This window comes from Nannospalax galili, unplaced genomic scaffold (assembly GCF_000622305.1).
Source record: "Nannospalax galili isolate Female #2095 unplaced genomic scaffold, S.galili_v1.0 scaffold790, whole genome shotgun sequence".
Taxonomy (NCBI): domain Eukaryota; kingdom Metazoa; phylum Chordata; class Mammalia; order Rodentia; family Spalacidae; genus Nannospalax; species Nannospalax galili.
Genome location: NW_008328334.1, coordinates 1,038,507 through 1,055,141, shown reverse-complemented (window position 1 = coordinate 1,055,141; position 16,635 = coordinate 1,038,507). Strand labels below are relative to the sequence as shown.

The window sequence follows — 16,635 nt, the reverse complement described above, 5'->3', positions numbered from 1 at the left end:
AACTGGAATTCTAGATAGTTGAGGAACTGAACCTGGGTCCTCTGCAAGAGCAGTCAGTGCTCTTAATTGCTGAGCTATCTCTCCGGCTCTAATTTTTTAAAATGAGTTATAACAAGTGCCAAAATAGTTTTTCTGAAAATCAGTTTATTTATTATTTTTATTTTATGTGTGAGCATATTGTCTGCATTTGTGTAAGTTCACCTGTGTCACATAGTGCTCATGGAGATCAGAGGAGGGTGTTGGATCCCCTGGAACTGGAGTTATGGGCAGTTGTTAGCCACCATGTGGGTGCTGGGAATCGAACCCAGGTCCTCTGTAAGAGCAGTCAGTGCTCTTAACTGCTGAGCCATCTCTCCAGCCCCAGGTTGATGAAGTTTCTATACTAACAGAGCAAAGAAAGTCATAAACCAAGGCATTTTTCAAATTGTTGATGGAAACATTAGGTAGTTCGTTGCAACTAAACTAAGAATTCTCAGTAATGGGCCTCAGATACTGTCTGATGGCACTCTCAACCTTTTGGTTGGTGGAAATTATGGTTTTATTAAGTTAATGCATTCTAAAATGTTTCTCTTGATAGTTATAGGGATATTAGATCATATACAGGGGTGGGAAAAGAATGGCTTAGAAGGAGGCGAAAGATAAACCCTGATTAGGCTGCGGACCTGCAGTATTCCAATCTTTCCATGGTCTCTGAAGTTCTAATGAGGTAATTGGCTTTGTGGAAGTTTAAGTTGAAGGTTCGCCTTCTGTCTGGGAACTTTCATTCACAGCTCCCCCTGTTGGCTGAGCATCACCTTTTATGCATGTGTGTGTTGGGGCACATGTCATTTATTAGATGTTATTAATGGCCCATGTTGCTAGGAGAGGCTTCCTAGAATCTGATGTAGATGAGGCTGAGTAGTAGGCAGGAGAGAAAGCTTACAGAGAGAGGAATAGCTAATAAAACAACAACAACAAAAAACTATATCGACTATACAGTTCCCCCTCTATTTACAGTTATTTGCACTTTATGAACCATCCCATTTATATTTGAAGTATTTAAACAAATCTATTATGTTTTAATTTTAGTTTTCTTTTGGCCAGCATGATCTTGTAGTTATAATCACATGAAGTGACTAACTCTGATTCTAGGAAAGATTGATCATCAGTATCTAAATAATTATAGCTCTTATCTGTGGGTACTGACTTGATCTGTTTTATTACATCAGTATTATACAAGATTTAATTTGGAAAAAGTAAATGAAAAGCCACATTGTAGGAGAAATTATATAATAATATGGTATTCCTTTAAGCTTTCTCTTAAACAAGATTGTCTTTTTCATGTAACAACAATTAATAACAGTGATAGAACCCAGAGATCAGACCTGTTAAAATTGGAATTTTATAGTCCTTGTAGGCATAACCAACTCATTTGTTTTTTTGGTCTTTTTGAGACAAGCTATCACTGTAGCCCCACCTGGCCTGGAACTTGCTATGTAGACCAGGCTGACCTCGATCTCACAGAGATCTGCCTGCCTCTGCCTCCCAAGTGCTGGGACCAAAGGTGTGTGCTATCTATTGCGCCTAGCTCCAAATCTTATTTCTTATTTTAATGGTTAGAAATGGAAATGAGACTCTAGAAGGAGTCAGCATAGTATTCTCCATTTCCTTACAAATATTGTTTAAGTTCAGAGTACTGAAGATTATAAGGCAGTATGTATTTATCAGGCCTTTAAATATATCTCCAAAATGCTCACATTTGTAAATATGCATATGTGCATTTTAATTGAGCATGCCAAAAAAGAATACTTTTAGCACACAATAGAAATAAATGAAAAAACCTGAAGTGGCCATAACACATGAAAACAGTTATCATGACCTGTATGACATAATTACATGTAATTTCTGTGAGCCCAGTAAAAAAAAGTGGTAAGTTCATGTCCCTATTTTTTTAAGATGGGAGAAAGACTTAGTAACACAAGTGATCAAAAAGAAGCAGCAGAGAGCTCTTTTAAGACTTCAGGTGAAGAGAAGTACAGAAGCAGTTGTTCCTAATGTGGTGCTTCCAATCCAGACTGTGCTGTGTTGAGGAAGCAATTCTCTCGTGTCTCAGGCTGCTTTCTTGGAGGCAAGAGCTTGGCTTAGGACATCTGCAGGATCAGCTCTTATGATCTTTGCCTGGAAAAGCCCTGCACTGTTCCATCTGACCCAGTAACAGATTATGGATGAGTTTACGGGATTTCTATTTTTGGTGCCAGTAACACTTACCAAACACTAAGTAGGTCTCTGGCCAGAAAACAGAAACAGAGGAAGCCAAAGTAGCACACAAACCATGCTCAGCAGGGTAGATCAGTCAAGTGAAGACCAGAAAACTCACCAAAGATGCTTCAATATGGATCTCAGCAGAAGTCCCCAGAAATGTTAGAAGCAAGGGCGGGGACAAATTCCTGTGGTGGTCCTTCTAAGCCCGAGGAGTTTCCCTGAGCATTTGAGACTTGGACCCAGACCAAACTGGGATTTGTGGCTTCAATGCTGAAAGGAATTTTTAGGATTAGCTAGTATAATAAAATTATTGTAATGGATGCTTGAGGACGAGGCCCAAAAGTGAAAGAGCTGCTCAAGGAAAAAGTAAAACATACTCAGTTGTGAATATAGCTTCCCAAAGGAAAATGGCCTTTACAAATGGAAAATTTTATATTTTACTTATTTTTTTATTTTTTATTTTTTATTGTTTTGTCTTTTTGAGACAGTGTCTCCCTGCAGCCCAGGCTGGCCTGGAACTCACTGTATAGACCAGGCTGGTCTTGGTCTCACAGAATCAGCCTGCCTCTGCCTCCTGAGTGCTGGGATTAAAAGCATACGTCACCATGCCTGACTGACAAATGGAAAATTTTAATACAGCATGCAATTGCTTTCTTTTTTCTCTAGCTTTTACTTTATAACAGGCCACAATCTTTTCCTTTCATATAGAATTTTGCTCTGTTAGGAATGAAGAGGCAAGGTCAGACAGAGAAGTGAGAGTAGGGGTTGTTCTCGGAGTTTATCTTTTTTTTTTTGAGACAGGGTCTCCCTGTAGCCCTAGCTGGCCTGGATTCACTATGGAGACCAGGTTGGCCTCAAAGTCACAGAGATCTGCCTGCCCCTGCCTCCCGAGTGCTGGGATTAAAGGCATGCGCCACCATGCCTGGCCATTAAAAAATATTTTTATTTTTTATTTTATGTGTTTGAGTGTATTGCCTGTTTGTATGTAAGTGCACCTGTGTCATGCAATGCCCATGGAGGTCGGAGGAGGGCATCAGATTCCCCTGGAATCTGGAGTCACAGAAGTTGCCACCATGTAGGTGCCGGGAATTGAACCAGGGTCCTTCTTTAAGAGCAACTAGTGCTCTTAACTGCTGAGCCATCTCCCCAAGCCCCGTAGTCAACTTAACTTTAATTAGATTTCTTTCTACTTTTTAAATATTTGCAAGTTGAGTTAAGACACTAAACAACTGGCTAGTGTACCAAGTATATATTTTATTTTTTGGTTTTTTTAGAGACAGAATTTCCCTGTAGTCCCACCTGGTCTGGAACTTGCTATGTAGACTAGGTTGGCCTCAAACTCACAGCTCTGCCTGCCTCTACCTCTGAGCACTGGGAAATAATCTGTTTTGTCCAAACATTTCCCCTTTCCTTAGATTAGACGTGGGAGAAGTGTCCAGAAGCAAAGGAAAAGAAAACAAAAGAAAAGAGAGAGAGACAGAGAGACAGAGAGAGACAGAGAGATAGAGAGAGACTGCTAGCAGGTTTAACAAAGGTTCAGAATCCAAAAGTGCCTTCAGAGGTCTGAAAACAACAAAAATCAAACCAAATGTAAAAAGCAAAATACTTTCAAAGCAACCAAACAAAATAGACACCTTAAGTCAAATACTTTGAAAGCAAACCAGAAACAAACGAGTGTCTACCAAATAGACTCCTTAAACTACAGAGTAACCAAATTGACCATTAGCCAAACCAAGGGAGGTCTGAGAAAACTCACCAAAATCCACCTGAGGAGATAATGCTAGATGGAACAGACTCAGTGGGTCCATGCTGGCACCCTGCTTTCATTCAGATGACTCCAGTGAGAAGTGGATCATTTTCAGGGCACTATGTCATGGCACCAATAATTGTGGATGCAAAAGCACAGCTCTCACCTCAGAGAGAGTTTATTGTGGAGTCAAATATGACCATGACTCAGGAACACAGATTCAGTTACCCCAAATTCCATGTTCCCTACATATACTACAGGCAATCAACGGATGTTAAAGAAGGGAGAATAATTTTTTCTCTAGGGACTGGCTCCCTGAGAGGTTATCTAATCCCACATGGACAGCCCCAAACACAGGTACACCATTAAATGGACCCAGTGCATGCATATATAATTTATATATGGCTGTATGTATATGTAACAACCACGCCCAGCTCCATTTCCCCAGTTCTATGCTGAGTTTTTGTCTGCTTCACTTGCATGGGTCTTGTGTCTGCTGACACCGTTGTTGTAGGTTCATATAAGCAGGGTCCCAGGAGCCTGTAGGACTCTATTTCCATATGGTCATGCACCTCCCCCCTGGCTCTTACAGTCTTTCTGCCCTGTCTTCCAAAATGGTCTCTAAGCCCTGAGTGGATGGAGTTTAGTATAGGAGTCCTGTCTAAGGACCCACACTCTGCAGACTCTTATTCTCTACACTTCGGCCATTTGTGTCCTTTTGTTTTCATGTCCCTCTGTTACATGAGGGAGCTCATTGAGGAGAGTTGAGAGATGCATTAGTGTTCTCTCTACCCCATTCTCCCCTGTCCTGAAGTTATAATTTTGATGAAGTCTACTGTGTCAAGCTCTTTCTGTTTATTACTTATACTTTTGGACCCCAAAATCAGGACCCAAGTTCATGAAGATTTATTCCTGTCTGAAGTTTTAGCTCTTACATTAAAAAAAAATCTGAGATCTATTTTGAATTAATTTTTTTGTATGATTTGAGGTAAGATGCCAAATTAATGTTTTTACATGAGGCTAATTGTCCCAGTATTATTTGTTGAAAGTACTGTTTCTCATTGAATTTATTTGCTACTTTTGTCAACCAGTTGTCTGGAATGTAAGGGTGTTATTGATACTAAAAATGTACTTATTTGTATACTATTAAAATATTCTGAATATTTATATATTAGCAAATATACATACATATCACCATTAACTGTAATGCATACATTTCAGAGATACTAACGTCAGATATTGGCATCTCTGATTCAACGACATTCATTATTTCACAATACTATTAGGCTACATGTCAGTAAGTGCATGATATCAGTACATGGGCATCTTTTGTGTCTACCTTACCAACATTTTCTTTCAAATTCAGCCCTCCTTCCTTCCTTCCTTCCTTCCTTCCTTCCTTCCTTCCTTCCTTCCCTCTTTCCCTCCCTCTTTCCCTCCCTCCTTCCCTCCTTCCTTCCCTCCCTCCTTCCCTCCCTCCCTCCCTCCCTCCCTCCCTCTCTCTCTCTCTCTCTTTTTGTGTGAGTGTGTGTGCATGGTATATGCACATTGTATGTGCACTCATGTGGAGGTCAGAGGGTGTCCTGATCTAACGTTTTCTACCTATTCCCTTGAAACGATTTCTCTCTGAACCTAGGCTGGAGGCTGGTGGTCATCAAAGCCCAATGATTTTCCTGACTTCCCCAACCCCAGTGCTGAGGTTACAGGTGCTGGTGGCCAGGCCCAGCATTTTATGTGGATGTGATTCTGAACTCAGATCCTCATAGCAAACATTCTTATCCACTGCCATCTCACCAGCTCCTCTAGTTTCTTTTGTTGTATTAAGGACTCTGAAAATGTTACTTGTTATTCAGTTATTTACTGTTTTTCCACCCTGGGCCTTGAGAGCTTGTTTGGAGGCTCTGGCAGTGGAGCACAACTACTCATGCCCTTGACCAAGACCAGCCCTCTTCAACTGAGATGCCGCTTTGGGAGGGACTACATGGAGCACTGAGGGAGGCCAGGCAGATTAGCAGAATCAGCTCTGGCAATCAGTGGGGTGACAGATGTTACATCCAGATTGCCCTCACAGCCAATTTCTCCACCATGGAAAGCAAAGGCCCGTGTCTCACTTACTGCTGTCTTCTAGCATTTAGACATAGAAGTTACCCATGATTTATTTATTTAATGAGTCATCACAGAGATTTCTTCCTCTGACTTCTCGTTTCACATAAATCAGAAAATCTATTGGGAGATTTTTCTTTCAACCAAATGTATTTTCAGAAGTCCATCTGAATTGAAATGGTGTTCAAGGTAAAAACCTGCTGAAGGAGGTTGTGAATTGACCCTTTTATTAAAGGATTGGTGTAGGGTGGCATTGTTTTAATGGCATTTCTTTTTTTTTAAGCTAAACAAAAAACAATAGATTCTCTCATTTAGAACCTAAATTATCTCATTATTCAAAGAAGTCACAGTAGTGAATAGGGACCAAATGACTGAAACCACATTTGACTTCTAAATAACAGTTTACTCTTTTTTCTTTTCTTTTTTTTTTAATGTGTTGGCATTTATCTTCATTCTGCCCTTTTCAAAAAGAGTGGCATAATCTTGTTCCAAAAGATGTTCTTTAGGCATAAAAAGAAGTGACAACACTTAGCTTTAGAGTGACAGTGTAACTTAGTGGCTTCCTCTTAAAACTAAGCATGCATCCCCTGTGATTCTCCAGGAAGCTAAATGCTGAATGCCTCCCAGTAGCTCCTGAAGTGCTTTGGAAAGAGGAGACCAAGGAAATAAGAGTTGGCTGCTAACCAGGAGGCTGTGGCAGTAGCTCTTGCCACTTGCTTCTGTTCTTAAGCATTTAGTCATGAGAGTTTGATAAGATGCAAGTAACAAATGTCAAAAGCTGGCAAAAATGGGCATTGAATTTTCAAGTCTAGTGATTTGCCTAATTAATTTCAAGTTTCTCTAGCAGTATTTTCCCTTGTATTTTTATTTTTGAAAAAGTATTATTTTTTTATGAGTGTTTTACTTGCATGGATGTAAGTGTACCACATGTGTGCATTTGCCCATGGAAGCCAAAGGGAGGGTGTTAGATCCTCTGGAACTGGAGTTACAGACAGTTGTGAGTTACCATGTGGGTGCTGGGTACTGAACTCGAGTCCTCTGCAAGAGCAAAGTGCTCTTAATGGCCAAACCATCTCTCCAGCCCCATTTGGTATTTTTAAGATTTATTTTATTATGTATGCCCCCTGCCCCATGTGTGTGTGTGTGTGTGTGTGTGTGTGTGTGTGTGTGTGTGTGTGTGTGTGTTTGTGTGTTTGTGTACATGGGTAAGGGGGGGCCTGCTGAGGCCAGAAGAGAACATTAGATCCTCTAGAGCTGGAGTTGCAGATAGTTGTGAACTGCCAGGCTTGGATGCTGGGACCTGAACTTGGGTCTTCTGGGAGAGCAACAAGCACACCTAGCCACAGAGCCATCTTCCCAGCCTCTCCTTTATAGTTTTGAAAGTGATAGTGTAGAGTCATGTTAATTTATATAAAAGATGATTTCTTCTCATTTTTATCATTGTGTGAGAAACCCGTTTCCTCTGAAGTTTGTTTGGGCAATAAGAACTAACCATTCAACACATTTTGTAATTATGAACAGAAATCTTTTCAGTCTTGAGCTGGAGTGGTGTTTGAGGTTTAAAAAAAAAAAGCATTTCTTTCTGCCCTGAAATTTCTGCCCTGGTCTGTGTCCTATTTCCATTTCAAGGGTGGCAGCATGGTCCAGCAGTGTGGAGTACCAGCACTACCCAAACAATGACTCCAGGGCTGAGACTCAAAATATTTACTTCCCTGGTGTGTTGCAGCATGGCTCCAGCCCCAGCCTGGCCCTGAATGAACTTCTTTCGGTTTGTTTGGCCAGCAGGCTTTCCTTTGCTTCCTCCCGCCCACTCTATTCACACTTCCTTTCAGAGAAGCTACTGCCTGATGAGGAATCAAGTATTTTAAGACTTGGGTTTTGGAGAGAAAATTCTGCTTAGTGAAGACAAACTTCTTTTTGAGCGAACTTCCTGAAAAGATGGTAATTTGAAGTTGTGATTGTTGGAGCCGGAGCCATTCAAAACAGTAGATGGGTTATGTATATATGTGTGTGTGTGTGTGTGTGTGTGTGTGTGTGTGTGTGTGTGTGTGTTTTAGGATAAACTTTGGGTGATAGTGTAGACCAGTGCATTATATACAGTCATATTTGGAATGGAATTGAAAAAGTTAATCACATGGTGCTTTAAGACATGGCTGTTGGTTCTGAAAGTATCAGAGCTTTAGAGAAGTGCCAAGTTTACTTTTGAAATGAGTGCCCTCCCATGCAGCCCCTCTCCTGCATGGAACCCGGGCCTCATACTGTTAAAGTCAATTTTCTTTTTAAAGACAGGGCTTTACTGGCTTACTGGGATGTCTCAGATGTTAAGAACACTGGCTGCTCTTGCTGATACCTGGGTTTAGTTCCCAGCACCCACATGGCAGTTAACAACCATCTATAACTCTAGTTCCAGGGGATTCAATGCCCTCTTCTGACCTCTGCTGGTATTGCACAACATGAATGCATTTATATACAATCAGGCAATACACACATACACATAAAATAATACAAAATAATAAAATATTTTTTAAAAGACGGCTTTACATTCTATATAGCTTGGACCAGCTTCAAACCCATGATTCACCTGTCTCAGCCTCCAGAGTTCTGGGATTACAGACCTGTACCACTGTGCTTGGCTCAGATTAGTTTATACAATTTATATTTTCATCAAAAAAGCACATACCTGATACTTTTGTTGTCTTTGACTGATGCTCATTTGTTCTCACTGATTGGTAGTTTTCCTTGTAAAAAGAATGATAGATTTTTATGTTGATGAGTTTAAACCAAATATGTAAACTTTCCATGCCTTTACTGTGTTCATTTCTAGTTTACATTATGCCTGATATCCACAAACATTTGATAGTCATTATGGCAGGAGCAGTACATTGTCCTCCTGGAGCAAAGGAGCATTTACATTAAAAATAAGCCTATCTTGAGGCTTTGATAGATATATATTCATTAGAATAATATTCTGTAACACTGCATATTCTTAGAGAGTTTATCAACTTAATTTGGCAATGAGCCTATGTCTTAGAGCCCAGTGATGTGCTTCGTTGAGATTCTTGTGTACAGTGGAAGAAGATATAGATGTGGCTTGAAGGCTATGTACATCTTAAATTGAAGAATCCCTAAGTTTGAAACAGGAGATGCAGGGGATTAACTAAACTATTATCTGACTGTGAAATGGGGTCCTATACAATACTGAAAGTTATGCCATAGCCTAACCTTACTGAATATCTTGTGGAAGGAAAAAGGTGTATATGTATTTTAGTAATAGTTTTAGTGTGCCTTGAATATTTGACTTAAAATATTTGTTTTACGGATGAGAATGTATATTCATGAAGGCATTCTTTAGCATAGAAGCCATTTCTTTGTGCCATTTAGGCTCATTTTTGCACATATTACATCATATATATGTGCATATTTATTATATATATTTATTATATATAATATATATGAGTATATGGCTCAGAAGTTAAAAGCACTAGCTGCTCTTGCAGAGGACTGGGTTTGGTTCCCAGCATCTACATTGCAGCTAACAGCTGTCTGTAATTCCAGTTCCAGGGGATCTGGTGCCCTTTCTGACCTCTACAGGCTTTGCATGACATGGGTGCACTTACATACATGCAGGCAAAATATTCGTGTGTGTGTGTTATTTTTGTTATTATTTTGACAAAGGGACTAGCTATGTAGCTTAGGTTGGCCATGAACTCTCAATTCTCCTATGTCAACCTCCTGAGTACTGGGATTGTGGTGATGGCCACAAAACCCAATACTTTCTTTTTCTTTGTGGTACTAGAGATTGGATGCAGGCCTTGCCCATGGTAGGCAAGCACTGTACCTTTATCCAAGACTTATAATTAGAATAAATGGCAATAAAGAATCTAAATTAAAAAGAAACAGAAGGTCTCATGTTATTGATATTTTAAAAATTAAAAACATTTTTCTTTGTGTGTGTGTGTGTGTGTGTGTATGTGTGTGTGTGTGCATGTGCATGAGTGCACATGTGCAACAGCCTGCTTGCGAAGGTTAGAAGACAATTTTGTGGAGTCAGTTCTCTTTCTACCCTGGGCTCCAGGGGTCAAACTCAGGTCATGCAGCTTGTAGAAAGCACTTTTACTGGCTGAGTTGTCTTAGGGCCAACTACAGATACCACCCCCATACCTGAATATAAATTTTAATTATAAAACAAATGTGTGGGGGCTGGAGAGATGGCTCAGCAGTTAAGAACACTGGCTGTTCTTGCAGAACACCCGGGTTCGAATCCCAGCACCTGCATGGCAGCTAACAACTGTCCGTAACTCCAGTTCCAGGGGATCTGACAGCCTCTTCTGTCCTCCATGGGCATTGCAGGACACAGGTGCACTTACCTACATGGAGTCAATACACACATGCACATAAAAATAATAAATAAAAATTTTTTTAAATTAAAAAATACCCAAATGTGTGATCTTTAAAATAGTCTGAATTCTTTGGTAACCATTTTGAGAAACAAAATTTTATTGTAAGAAAGTATAATTTAATGAAAAATTTACTTGTATAGTTTGCTCACATGGAACTTAAAAACATGTTTGAAAAGGAACCTAAGGGTTGGAGAGATGGCTGAGTAGTTAAGAGCACTGGCTGCTATTGCAGAGGACCCAGGTTCAATCTCCATACCTACATGGCGGCTAACAAATGCCCATAGCTCCAGTTCCAGGGGATCTGACTGCCGTCTTCTGACCTTCAAGGGCATTGCATGACATGGGTGCACCTACCTACATGCAGACAATGCACTCATACACATAAAATAAAAATAATAAATAAATTTTTTTTTTAAAAAAGAAAAGGAACCTTGCAGCATAGCCAGTTTCTATCCTGAAATAATTGTGTATGAAACAAGCCAAAATCCTGAACTGAGTGAATTGGTGTGACCTAGTCTTCAGTGCATTTTAAAGAGCAAGATGATGTGATGTGGAGGCTCCAGAACAGCACAGAGGAGAGGAATGGATGGCAGAGAGAATCAGCTACTGTCCCTGAAGGGATAAAACTTCATCTGAACCAGACTTTCCCTTTCTTTAAAAAATATTTTGTTGGGGCTGGAGAAATGGCTCAGCAGTTAAAAGCACTGGCTACTCTTGCAGATGACCCGGATTTGATTACTGGAGCCCACATTGCAGCTAACAACCATCTATAACTCTTCCTGGGAATCTAATGCCCTCTTCTGACCTCCGTAGGCATTGCATGACATGAGTGCACTTACATACATGCAGGCAATATACTCATACACATAAAATAAAAACATAAATAAGGTATTAAAAATATATTTTATTTTTCTTTTATGTGTATCATTGTTTTGCCTGTATCTGTGTAACTACACCATGTGCATACAGTGTGCATGGAGGCCAGAGGAGGGCATCCAATCCCCTGGAACTGGAGTTAATGGATGGATGCTAGCTACCATGTGGATGCTGGGAACTGAACTTGGGAACCAAACCCAGGTCCTTTGGGAGAGCAGCCTGATGGCTGGGTCATCTCTGCAGCCAGTGAACCAGATTTAGGTCAATGGGACTGGTGGTGAAGTCACAGGTACAAGTATAATCTAAAAATAAATTGCATTCATTAAAAACCATAATGATTATTAACAGAAAAGGGGTGGAGATCCTTGCTTTAGCTCATCTATTTTACTTGGCTACATGTAACAGTTTCTGTTTGTTTTTTCAAGTCATATTCAGAAAGTTCTGGGGCAGGCACAATCCCAAAATATATGCAGTAGCTGCATATAATCCAAAATATTTTATGAATTATAAAAATGGGGGCTAGGGATGTGATTCAGTTGGTAGAGTGGTTGCCTAACAGTCATGAGGCTCTGGGTTCAGTCCCCAGGACCCTATAAACTGGCTATGGTAGCTCATGCTTGTAATCTAGGGTAGAGGTAGGAGGTTCAGGAGTTCAAGCCCAGCTTGAACTCAAAACCAAAATGAACCGGGTGTGGTGGTACACTTTAATTCCAGCTCTCAGGAGTCAGAGGCAGGTAGATCTCTATGAGATTGAGCCCAGTGTGATCTACATAATGAGTTCCAAAACACCTGGGGCTATAGGGAAACCCTGTCTCAAAAAAAAAAAAAAAAAAACAAATAAAAAAAAAACTAAATATATAGCAATATCTACAGATAAAATTTCTCCATAAAATTATAAAGTGTTCATTGATTGGCATCATACATAGGGAAAGACATAAAGTATTTGTTCATGTTTCTATCACATACACAGCTCACCGGAAATAGTGTCTGATGGGCTGGAGGGTTTGCATTAGCAATGTATCGAATAAGAAAGTCCCAGTTTCAAAGTTAAGTATGCAATTTGTTGAGTTCAGATACAAAGTCAACGTATTTTTCCTTTATCTGAAATAAATATGCATAATATATCCTAGAAATAATAGCTTATAAAGCTGTTTAAACATAACTAGAAAGGGGCTAGAGAGATGGCTCACTGGTTAAGAGCACTGACTGCTCTTGCAGAGGATATGGGTTCAATTCCCAGCACCCACATGGTGGCTAACAACTGTCCATAACTCCAGTTCCAGGGGATCTGACACCCTCTTCTGATCTCCAAGGGCATTGCATGACATGGGTGCACTTATACACATACAAGCAATATACTCATACACATAAAATAAAAATAATATGTAAAGTATTTTTTTAAATAACTAGAAAAAAACTTGCACCCAGAAACATTGGTTGACAGTCTGAGAACTGATCTTTGTGTGCTGTATTGTTCAATATAGTTACTGAAACACATATTTTAAAAATAATTATATAAGCAGAATTTTCTAAAGGAGCAAACCTGACTTTAAAAATAGTTTTTCCTTGTCAAAATCCTTTGTACATACATCTCTGTCTATCTAAAGGAATATATTTTAAACCACAGTGGCTCACATTAGTGCCTATGACATGGAATAATGTTCTCAGTAGTGGGGGCTGGGAACTGCATGTCTCAGATCTGCATGTGTCAGATCTCATTCTCCTGCCTACCAGCCAAATCATGTTTCCCAGAGTCTAATGTGTATATTTTAAGGCCATCCTGCTCACGTTAGACTTTTACTGCCCTTGTTATTTACAGGTATGTCGTATGCTCTAATTTTCATAAATGTCTTTCTTTATGCCATGGATGAAGCATCTAGGAATATGACAGGTGTCACGGCATTTGTTAATAGTTAATTATTTAACAGTTCAGTCACTGGGAAACCTGATTTACACTTACTTTTTCACATCTGATAATTGATGGCGTTAATAGCAAAGCTGAGCTGCTCACAAGTCATTGTGCATTTTATTTTTCTGATTAGATCAACATTCCTCACCTATGTGGAGTGCAAGAGACAACTGTGCAGTGTAGTATTTGATTAGTTAAAGGCATACTATTCCTAAACCTGGCTGGATAGAAAAATACATTATGAATAATCTATTTTGTTTCTAACCTCTCACAACATTCTTTTTCAGGTAATCGAGATTTTGCCAAAGATGACCCACTGGAGTTTAAATCCCACCAGTGGTTTGGAGCCTCTGTGAGGTCAAAGCAGGATAAAATCTTGGTAAGACTTTGAATATTACCTCTCAGGTAAGTGGAGTCAGTTTATGTGGAGACACAGGAAGTTTTATATCATCAGGCTGATAGTAAAATCTGGTCTGGTCACTGGTACAGGGGTATAATGAACAACACAGCTCTGATCAACAGCTCCAACAACTTTACGTGTTGTTGCTTGTCCCCTTCTGAGCCTGGGCCTCTGTCCTTCTGCCTCATGCCTATATTGCTCATTCTTCCTGCCCTGCTTGATCCTTCCCATCAGTTTATTTCTATCCATCATATTTCAAATACAAATCCTGTTGTACTTCTTTTTAACAAATTCCAAACAACTTTCTTATCTTCTATTTGTAATTGCTTCATTCCTCTGCTCAAACAGTTATGAAAAATAAACATTAACTACCTCTTCTTCTTGAAATTCTCTTTCCAGCAACCTGTGTCAGGTATGGGAAGGCAAGGCCAAGGCCACCAATGACTTCAAGATGATTAAAATCTTACCAGTACATTATCCATTCATTTGTTTATTCATTTATATTTGTTTAGTTGTTTATTTATAAATATATTTTTTAGACGGGCTGGCCTCAGACTCACAGAGATCTGCCCGCCTCTGCCTCCCAAGTGCTGCAAACAAAGGTGTGCTCCACCATGCCCTGCCTATATCATTCTTTGAAATGTATGTAGCCATGATGATTTGTTTTCTTCATGGATGCTTAATTCTCATCTTTTTGCTCCTTAACACCACTGAACTAAGTTAACCCCTGCTCTCCCACACTCCTTAAAAAAATCTTTGCTTGTTTTTGAGATATCACTCTATAGTCAGGCTTTCTTTGAACTCCCAATCTTCCAATCTACACCTTCCAAATCCTGGTATTATAGGCACATGCCACCATGCCAAGCTAGTAGTCCTTCTTATACTTTGGTTTATGTGACATTATATGTTCATCCCTGCCCCCCATCTTTCTGGCTTCTCCTTTGCTGTCTCCTTTAATAATTCTTTTACACAGTTCCTAAATGTTAAGGGGGGCTTTGAGCTCTCCTATAGGCTCTTTGTTTTAGCTAACTAACCTTTACCTACAGGCTCCTCTCTTGTTTGTGCCTATGAATACAAACTTTATATAACAATCCTCAAATTGATATCTGTAGTTATTAGTTGTCACCTAATCTGTAGAGGCATATTTCCAAATTACCTTTTTGCCATTTCCATTTGGCTAACTAATAGACCACTCAGAATGATCATGGCTAAAGGGAAATTCTTGTTACCATCTATCAAAGAGCACAAACAAATAGAAATAACTAACCCTGTATAGATTTTCTCCAACTTTTTGAGAGACCTGGATCCTCATTCCATCCATCAGTAAGCTCTGTTAAAATATATCCACCTTGAATACATCCAGCGATAGATGTCCATCTTTGTTACTTGCCCTACAGTGAATCACCATTGCTCACCCATGCCAGTGCAATTGTTCTTCTCATGTTTGCTTCCCCTCATGCTCTGTCCATAATCTGTTCTGCATGGAAGGACCTACGGGAGCCAGCATTTCACCATCTTCATGAAAACAGTAGAGTGCCCTTCACTCTCTGAATTTATCCAGTCTGGCCTATAAGCATCTCTAAAAGCATTTCTAAGGTTATAGGCTGCCTTTCTGCATTACCTAACATATGTCTGACACTAGTCCTTTGGTTTGTTTTTACCACCTGTGAAATCATTTCCAGTAGTACCTAATGGTAGTACCTTCTTCCTGGAAGAACGTCTTGTTGATTTTTATTCAGCCAACTCCTTTCTTTCAGCATTCACCATTAATTTTATTTTCTCAGTGTCCTTATTTTCATTATCTCCTTTTTATTTATCATTTAAAATGTGATTATGAGGCATTAGGGAAGATTTATTAAGGAGTTAAGTTTCAGTTGGATGTTAGGGTCAAATGTCAGCACTTAGCGATGAAGGATGGGCTTGAGGAAGAGTTCTGTTAGGCAGAGATGTATGAAGCAAAAGAAAGTGGAAGATGCTGATCATATACTTTGAGTGCCAGGTCCCTATAGAGAAGCAATGGTTTCTGCTTTCAGTTATCAGGGTGTATCCACACTTAGTATTAAAAAAATTATTTTAGAAATATATTGAACTTGCTGGGCATGGTGGCACACGCCTTTAATCCCAGCACTCAGGAGGCAGAGGCAGGTGGAGCTCTGTGAGTTCAAAGCCAGCCTGGTCTACATAGTGAGTTCCAGGCCAGCTAGGGCTACAGGGAGACCCTTTCTCAAAAAAAAAAAAAAAAAAAAAAAAAGTATTATTTTGCCAATTGTCTGTGATACTGACATTAGACCTCTGGAAAAGTCACAGTTTATTTGGAAAGTACGTAAAAGAAGCACTGCAACTTTTTGCTCTTATTAATAAACTACTCGCTACATAATTTAAAAGGATGTCTCCTACATGTATGAGAATGCTGTTTGGTTCAAAAGTTGACTCAATCTATGATCTTTAGCTTATCATACGGCCCCCAAAATACTTAAAATAGTAGTGTTGCAGACTTTTGAAAACATGCATGAGGACTACAAATATACTGGAATCTACACTTGATCCTATCACAAGAAGTGATAAGAGTCTGAGAAAAACACTTCTTAAAAGCTCTTTATCCACTATAGTGATTAGACACAGGGTAGGTTTGAATTTTTTAAAATTATTTATTTAATAACCATATAATTAAAAGACACATTTCATTACAACAGCATTGACATATTCAATGACAATTTCCAGAGCTAAGATGCATCTCTTTCAAAAATGGTTGTAAATTTTTAGGTTCACAATTGAATTAATACAGTCATACAATGTTGAATTCAGTATAAACCCTGTAAGACATAAAATTGAATGAGTTTTACCCTTTAAAGAAGATCTCCATTTCATTTTAAGATATGCTGTTTCCTACATTTTAATGCGACTAACACTTACATGTTTGCACATGTGTCTTTAATCCTTATGTATCTGATTATTACGA

At 39.3% G+C, this 16,635-nt stretch overlaps 1 protein-coding gene across 3 annotated transcripts in view; it reads left to right on the top strand.

Annotated features, from left to right (window-relative positions):
• The window catches only part of Itgav (integrin subunit alpha V), a 90,676-nt gene that overhangs the window by 25,011 nt on the left and 49,030 nt on the right, over positions 1-16,635 (top strand). For all 3 annotated transcript variants that reach the window (XM_008826779.3, XM_029559408.1, XM_008826775.3), the window contains exon 3: positions 13,564-13,655. In XM_008826779.3, the coding sequence (XP_008825001.1) occupies positions 13,564-13,655 (92 nt within the window). The remainder of the gene's footprint in view (positions 1-13,563; positions 13,656-16,635) is intronic.